The 8,976-nt window shown below is 42.0% G+C and overlaps 1 protein-coding gene across 1 annotated transcript; it reads left to right on the forward strand.

The window, feature by feature from the left end:
• Positions 1–2,120: 2,120 nt before the first annotated feature.
• LOC138860353 (protein transport protein Sec61 subunit alpha-like 1) lies at positions 2,121–8,497 on the forward strand (the record flags this gene model as incomplete). Its single annotated transcript, XM_070117751.1, is given in 3 exon segments — positions 2,121–2,340; positions 7,664–7,797; positions 8,336–8,497. Coding segments are annotated over 3 exon segments (303 nt in total), but the record flags the coding sequence as incomplete, so codon positions are not given.
• Positions 8,498–8,976: the final 479 nt, after the last annotated feature.

Below are 8,976 nucleotides of genomic sequence, written 5' to 3' on the forward strand. Positions count from 1 at the left end.
GAGTGTTTGGGAATGCCAGAGCGGGCCATGAGTGTTTGTGAATGCCAGAGCGGGCCATGAGTGTTTGGGAATGCCAGAGCGGGCCATGAGTGTTTGTGAATGCCAGAGCGGGCCATGAGTGTTTGGGAATGCCAGAGCGGGCCATGAGTGTTTGTGAATGCCAGAGCGGGCCATGAGTGTTTGGGAATGCCAGAGCGGGCCATGAGTGTTTGTGAATGCCAGAGCGGGCCATGAGTGTTTGGGAATGCCAGAGCGGGCCATGAGTGTTTGGGAATGCCAGAGCGGGCCATGAGTGTTTGGGAATGCCAGAGCGGGCCATGAGTGTTTGGGAATGCCAGAGCGGGCCATGAGTGTTTGTGAATGCCAGAGCGGGCCATGAGTGTTTGGGAATGCCAGAGCGGGCCATGAGTGTTTGGGAATGCCAGAGCGGGCCATGAGTGTTTGGGAATGCCAGAGCGGGCCATGAGTGTTTGGGAATGCCAGAGCGGGCCATGAGTGTTTGGGAATGCCAGAGCGGGCCATGAGTGTTTGGGAATGCCAGAGCGGGCCATGAGTGTTTGGGAATGCCAGAGCGGGCCATGAGTGTTTGTGAATGCCAGAGCGGGCCATGAGTGTTTGGGAATGCCAGAGCGGGCCATGAGTGTTTGGGAATGCCAGAGCGGGCCATGAGTGTTTGTGAATGCCAGAGCGGGCCATGAGTGTTTGTGAATGCCAGAGCGGGCCATGAGTGTTTGTGAATGCCAGAGCGGGCCATGAGTGTTTGGGAATGCCAGAGCGGGCCATGAGTGTTTGTGAATGCCAGAGCGGGCCATGAGTGTTTGGGAATGCCAGAGCGGGCCATGAGTGTTTGGGAATGCCAGAGCGGGCCATGAGTGTTTGGGAATGCCAGAGCGGGCCATGAGTGTTTGGGAATGCCAGAGCGGGCCATGAGTGTTTGGGAATGCCAGAGCGGGCCATGAGTGTTTGGGAATGGCAGAGCGGGCCATGAGTGTTTGTGAATGCCAGAGCGGGCCATGAGTGTTTGGGAATGCCAGAGCGGGCCATGAGTGTTTGGGAATGCCAGAGCGGGCCATGCGTGTTTGGGAATGCCAGAGCGGGCCATGAGTGTTTGGGAATGCCAGAGCGGGCCATGAGTGTTTGGGAATGCCAGAGCGGGCCATGAGTGTTTGGGAATGCCAGAGCGGGCCATGAGTGTTTGGGAATGCCAGAGCGGGCCATGAGTGTTTGGGAATGCCAGAGCGGGCCATGAGTGTTTGGGAATGCCAGAGCGGGCCATGAGTGTTTGGGAATGCCAGAGCGGGCCATGAGTGTTTGGGAATGCCAGAGCGGGCCATGAGTGTTTGGGAATGCCAGAGCGGGCCATGAGTGTTTGGGAATGCCAGAGCGGGCCATGAGTGTTTGGGAATGCCAGAGCGGGCCATGCTCCCAAGACCACTGACCTCGCTGCTTTCCCGCCGCGACTTTGTGGCGTTGTTGATAATGTTTCTTTTAATGATAACTAGCCTTTCTAAACTCTGCTAAACTCTGCTGGATGATGGTTGTATATTGAATATATAGAGAGATAAATAGATATAGGGTGTGAATACAAGGATAGTTTATATAAGTACAGGTAATTAGGTAAATTGATATGCAAGTTTTGAATAACAATTAGTTTGCTGCAACAGTTTGGATAGGCTCCTGTACAGCACACAGTCGGTGTTGCATCTAGAGAGGTTATGCATCCAAATTTATGGTCTTTACATATTAACTTGCTAGTTATTTCATATACAAACATATATACTATCATACTCACTTTCTCTCACCCCTGTCTCTCTCCTACTCCTACCTATTTTCTAATTCTTCTCTCTTCCCCTGATTTTCTCTCTCCTCTCTCTTTCTCGTCTGCCTTTCCTATCCTCTGTCTGTCTCTTTTATTCTGTATGTCAGTCAATCTGTGTGTTTGTCTGACTCTCCCTCTCTCTCCCTGTTTAATAATATTTTAGTCTCCCGGAAAAAAACTTTGTTTTCAGCTACAAGATGGCGTTGTGTTCGCCGTACGCTCCCAAACTCTTCTCTTTCCTGTCTTCAGAACACACAATCTCTCTACAACATCTTCCACATCTCTCCCTTGCACCCTAACCTGATAAGCATGATTAAAATCTGTCCCAGTAAATCCAAAATCTGTGTCCTTGAGCCCAGGAGCAGCTGAGGGAGCCTGATGGGGCGAAGCGGGACGTCCTGCGGGAGGGACGTCACCGCCGCCGCGGCCACGTCGGGCGCAGTCGTCGGCCGAGCGGGGCAGCGAGCACACTTACGGCGCGTCAGTCTCTCCTTCACCCTCCAACGTCGCCGCCATGGGGAGTGAGTCCATGTGCTTTCTTGTTTTTATTAATGGGAGAGTTGGTTGGGTTTGCTGAATGTAGGGAAATTAAGGCTGATTTCTGCAGGTTTGGTGTCGCGGAAGGCCTGGTTCAGGGGGAAGGACCTGTCACGCCGGCCAGGTCCCGTTAGGTCAGGGCGCCCGCTTTAGGAAGTGAAAACGCTTCTCAGATCATGATATCCCCTGGGGAGACTTCGTAGACACTCAAATTCGCCGAGGATTAGAAACTGGAACAAGAAACGGCCCGAAATAAGGTTGATTCTGGCCCAAAGGTCGAGAGAAAGTGGGAGTTCCTGACGGGAGTGGAAACCCGTGTTCATTTAACCTTGTAGTTTATTTTTACCGCTTGTTTTCCCTCCATGTTGAGGGAATTCGGTGTCCTTTGTGCCAAAGGTGGAGCCAAAGAGCACAGGGTCGCTGCCACGGCTTTTACATTTATTTTCCCCGTTCTGACTAGGATCCAAGCCTCCCCAAAAGGTGAACAGGAACAGCTGTTCTCCCATCGCACTTGTTCAGCTCTGATCAGCTGTTCTCGCTGGCAGTCGGTGCTGCCCAGTAGGCCAGCAGTTGGAGTATATTTCTGCACCAAATTGTTTGCATTGTTCTTGGGATCCTCATGGGAGACTGCCTGGCACAGTGCCCCTCTTGGGCTGCACTTGGGGGTGTGGGGTGGGCTGCCCCTGCAGATCACACACTGGTTTCTGGTGAATCTGGATGGAACGGAATGTTTCATTGAGAAAAATATAACATTTTGAGTCATTTTGAGCTTGTAACATTGCTCCATCTTGGACCATGGATGTTATCTCCTTAGAACAACGTCCCACGACCACCAACCTCTCTGCCATTGTTGTATCGGCAAAGGCCAACCTTTGCTCTGTATCTTCAGACAAGACAGAGTTTGGACTTTTTCCTCCTTTGACAACAGGAAGGAGGTTAAACAAGCTCTTTCTTGCAAGAACATGTGGTTATAGGACAATTCTTTACAGTACAGAAGCACTCACCAGAGACTGTCTCCAACTCCTTGTCTTAACATTCATTCAACAATTCTGTTGCCATGACTTGGGTTGATGGGATTTCACCTCCCAACAAACATTGTCTTCACCCTGGTATGCACGGCAAGATAGCGGAGTCTAGAATGCGCCAGGTGGAACTAGGCTGTAAGCTGTACTTTGAGAGTTTTTTCCCTTACTTGTAACCGTTAATGTCTGCAGATTATTTTTTTAGACAGATGATAATTTGTAGTCCTCAACAAGAACATGATCTTCAATTGGTCTTACCTTAGTGCATCCATACCTTAAGATTAACTGGTTAAAGTGTAGGAGATCAACACATGAAATATATTAATAGTTGATGTCTCATTTATAGATCAGTCAACTGCTTGGAAGTGAAAAAGAATGAGTGCTCAGTGTGCTCATAATGAGAATTTAAACATCCTACTGTGGCCAATTTTTCTGCAGGTCACAGTATTCTTAGGGTTAATCTTTAATGTATGGATGCACTAAGCTAGGTTAAACTGAAGAAGATATTCATGTAGAGGATGAAAAGTTGCCAGTATAAGAAATAACATGCAGGTATGAATGATAATGCCACAAATAAAGGAAAAAGATCATGGAAAGCGTCGCTCTCAGCTGAAGTCCACTTGTTGCCCCTGAGTTACAGCTGTATCTTGTAGTGTAGACTGAGGTATTGGGTGGCAGTCCCTCCATCAACCTTCCCCTCAGGCAGTCGGGCATGCCCAGTCATGTCAGCTTTGCTGGTAGAATAAATTTTGTGATGTGTAGTTGGGGGACACAGCATTACCGTCCACGTCTGCAGATTACTTCTTGTACTGATGACTGCAACTTTTAGCCCTCTACAAGAATATCCTATTAAATTTGCCCAAACTTAATGCAGCCATACTGTAAAGATTAACCATGCTAGAGATGGCTGTTCAAATGCTCAGTTACTAAGGAGGTAGTTATTAGTCCTACCAGTCTCCTGTTTACCCTTATCCTTAATTTTAAAATCCAATTACATTTTGTTATTAGTATTTAAATGATTTCATAATGATATTGCTAGTGATAGTATCAATATCAAAAGCATTATAAAAAAAAATCCCAGATTCAAGGAATGGTTAAAGCATGCATGATCACTTGGGCCCACTAATGAAACCCTGGTGGCTGAGCACTTGTAGAGCCATCTATGCACAACAATATTCACAAAAAACTGCAGTGTATGTTGCATAAACCCAGAGCCAAATGGGTTAATGTATACAAAAGGACTGCATTGGCTCTGAAGAAACAGTGATTGGAAGGTAGTCTTGGAGCAGAGCCCCCTGGCTAGAGTAATGTGGCAATGTGAAGGGGCATTTGGGGCAGGGTAGGAAGGTTTTTGGTTCATGCGGTGATCTTTGTGGTAGTTCGTATGCTTTGGATGGGATTTTCACTTGCTGAGTTGCTAGGTGGTCTCTATTGGCCGTGGTCTCGTAAACTTGTACCAAATATACTTGAAATTTTTTCTAGTGCAGTCATATACACTGAAGCTATCACAATCCATCTGTAATGACTGTTAGCTGACCTTAAGTAAATACATGTTTATTTATAATTTTTTAAAATGGAAATAGTTTTCGACAACATAAGAAAGTGTGATCTTTTCTTGTGCATCTCCTCTTAAAATACATAGGTTTAGTAATAGCTGAAGAATCCACATTATGTGCATTTCCTCTTTTAAGTAGCAGGTCTTGTCTCAGAGATGGAATGACAACTTTTGTTCCTACTTTTCCAAATTCCAGCACTGATCTTCCCTTAAGAATCTGGATTTATGTAGGTTTGTCAGATGTTCACATGGGTTACTAAAGGACAGTGGTTCCCAAACTTTTCTGCTGTTGATTCGGTTCTGTATCCTCAGACACATCTGACATCTTGGCATCACCTGTTTCATATATGGTTTACCTTACTACATAGTCCTATTCAGGGCGTAGAGAGAAAAACCTTTAGTCCATTATTTTTATTTTTATTTATTTATTTTTTTTCTCACATGTCTGTGCAAGCAATTCCATGTCCCAGAGGATTATGAGTTATGTCATGGAAAAAAATATGAATGAAGCTCAATGAATTCCTAAGACAACATTGTAGCCATTTTTTGAAATTTAGTTTCCTCAGAAAAAAAAAAAATTCAGTAAGAAAATAATTTTCACATCTTTTTTGACTTTCAAAAAGTCGTATAAAAAAGTAAGCAAAATTTCAGAAATCCGCTTCGATGTTGTCTAAGCATTTTCACAAGGTTTCCAAAGATATACAGTGAACCCTCGCTATAACGCGGTTCACCTTTCACATTCTCGCTGCTTCACGGATTTGCATTGTTCATTGTGTTCTGCATACTGATTGGCTAAACAGTCTCTCCGCTTCTTCTCTACCTGTGTGTTAATAACGTTACAGTTTGATATGTACATGTACGTAAAACAGTTTGCCATATTTGTTTGCAAATTTTCTCTAAAACCCATGAAGCCTTCAGTTTGTATTGATGATTAAAATTATTATTTTACAGTACAGTAGTTATTTGTAAAAAACATTTATACAGTACTTTTATTTGTTAAACAAATGCTTGGGCCTATAAAAAGGTTTTGTTCTTTGGTTTCAGTGTATTGTAGAATATTTCAGTGTATAATAGTAAAAGAAAATAAAGGTTACTACTTCACGGATTTCGCCTATCACGGGTTCTTTTTGGAACATAACCCCGTGAAAAACGAGGGTTCACTGTACCTAAAATTTTAATTGGATAAAAACTCTGGGGGATAAGGAAATGTTCACAGCTCGAAATAAAAGAAATAGAAAAAGTATACAAAAAGTTGGATATTTGAAGTTCATTTTTTATATCTTTTCATTTATAGTTCTTTACCATTTTATTACCGTAGAAACTACTATTATTTCTCTTTCAAAAGGACTTTGTTAGGTAAAGATATGATCATTAGTTTCTGAGTTATAGAAACAAAGGACCCCAGTGAAAAGGGGCAAATCCAGACCCAAGACAATAAGATCGTTATATAAAGTTGGTTTTGTCGCTTTCTTGTGTATACATTCGTTTACATGTGTGTATGCATATAGATTATTGTAAAGGTACATTTTCTTGCACGTGGATATGCGTATATGAACATATACCCATTAGATCCATATTTATTTTATTTATTTATTTTTTCTTTTTATTGCAGTCTACTGTTCCTCATCCTTTAACCACGTGATTCCGCCTTGAAAAAGATGCTGAACGTTTAGTCATGAGCGGAGTACTTGTTATGGAGGGACAATGAAATGTTTCGTTTTTGTTAGAAATAACCGTCCAGAAAATGTTGATATATCAAAAATATTTTGAAATACAAATTGTTTATATTGGTTTATTGTGGATGCTGCATCTTGTAATGTAACACAAGATGAATTATTGTACTCTTTCTTAACTTTTTTTTTTTTTTCGTAAAATGGATTTATAATGACAGAATGTTTAATCAATTGTTTAGTTTCAAATGAGAGCGCACACGTAAAATTATTGCAATCAGAAAAGTCTAGAGGAGTGGCGATGCTTTTAGCTCTGTCGGCTGGGTCCCTCCGAAACAGCTGTTGATATCGGTGGGTGCCCAGCCCATGTAAATATCTATTCATTGCGAGTTTATTTTTATAGATACAGACTTGTAACTGTTCATGTATTATCATCAAACCCTAAACATACTTTTATGATGAATTTGTCAAAATCAAATCATATCTACTTTATTTTATGGGAAAGAAATTTGAAAAACTGTTATAATACGACACTTTTATCCTCCTGTGATCCAGTTCAATGGGGAATGTCATCATACAATGTATAATATTCACTCCTGTAAAGTGAAAGTGTGGAAGGGTGAAAATCGCTGACACTGCGGCAATGAGACTTGGGTTTCTGGCCTTGCGTGCTGCCTAAATTTTTTGTTGTGGGAGTTCATATTCATATGGGTAATTCTACTCTCGTTTACAAATGTCCTGCCAGTGTGACAATGTATCGGGGCTTGCGGGCGGACAGTCCGGGGCAGCTCCGCCAGCCAATTTTGTAGCCGCCCAGAATCTTTTATTTTCGGCTTCAAAACATACCAGCATTAATGGGTTAATATGAACACTTACAGATGACTAGCGTATTGGCCTATATGTTTCCCCAAGACCATGTGATCCCCTGCTCACCCTCTGCAGTGCCTTTAGGGGTTGCAGGGATGGGAATCATTTCCAGTAAAGGAAATTATTAGTAGGAAATAAAACATTGACTGTGAATAGACAAATTCTAACCTTTTATTCCTCTGCCTCCTTGCAGTCAAGTTTCTAGAGGTGATAAAACCGTTCTGTGCGGTTTTACCCGAAATCCAGAAGCCGGAACGGAGGATCCAGTTCAGAGAGAAGGTGTTATGGACGGCCATCACTCTCTTCATTTTCCTCGTCTGTTGCCAGGTAGGGACAGCTTAATTTTGGAAATTTAAAGTTTAGTATTTAATGCTTATTCCTTGGTAGTTCAAGTTAACTGCTAGAGCTTGTAACCTGGATTTATAAATTGATAAATAAGGTTTTCTCTTTGCATATCAGAATTTAGTCAATTTTACTACTTTTCACTTGTAGTTATTGAAAAAAAAAAAAAAAAAAAAAAAAAAATATATATATATATATATATGTAAAATAAATTCTTCATTTGTAAAGTGAGAAATTATTTTTATTTATCATGCAAAAAAGAACTGTAAATGATGTGGAATCTAGAATCTTCTGGTCATAGGTACTTCTCATTCCACCTGTAAAGAGGGTTGACTATTTCTTAATGATTTGTAATATGCATGTAGATAAAACAAAGATTTTAGTTATTGTGATGTAGATAGAATAATCTGCAAGTTTTTATTCCTTGATTATTAATCTTTAGAGAAATAGAAGGCAAATGCAGATGCATTTCGCCATCAATTGACAGGGCAGAGGATCTCAAGCGTTGTCTTCCCCCTCACAGATTCCCCTCTTCGGCATCATGAGCTCAGACTCTGCGGACCCCTTCTATTGGATCCGTGTAATCCTCGCCAGCAACCGAGGCACTCTCATGGAGCTGGGCATCTCGCCCATCGTCACGTCCAGTCTCATCATGCAGCTCCTAGCAGGGGCGAAGATCATTGAGGTGATTGGAGGCCCTTTCTCTTGCTCTAATGTGTGCAGGTTCATTGGGTCTGAGGTCCAGTGAGGAGCTTTGCTCTGGGGAATTCCTAAAATCTTTTAGGCTTTCTTATTTTTACAGGAAAACCTCTGTATTCAGATGATCAAATTTTATGTACAGAATTTCCTGCATTGACTTTAACTGCTAAAGTTTGGATAAGACATAAAAGAATAATGATAATGATGTTGATATGTAATCATTATCATGATCATTATGCCATTTTTATCATTATTGGCAGTGGTGATAAGGATGATAGTAATGATGTTAATGATAATTACAACAATAAGGTTGAACATAAAAAAAAATATTATAGGGAAGTAATGATAATCAGGACATTGCTAAGAATATTAACAGTATTAATAATAGTCATAGCAAGAGCAGTGATAATGGTAATATAAATATTATAGGAAAAACATGTCTGTAAAAAAGCAGGCATCCTCTAA

Source organism: Penaeus vannamei, chromosome 41 (assembly GCF_042767895.1).
Source record: "Penaeus vannamei isolate JL-2024 chromosome 41, ASM4276789v1, whole genome shotgun sequence".
NCBI classification, from domain to species: domain Eukaryota; kingdom Metazoa; phylum Arthropoda; class Malacostraca; order Decapoda; family Penaeidae; genus Penaeus; species Penaeus vannamei.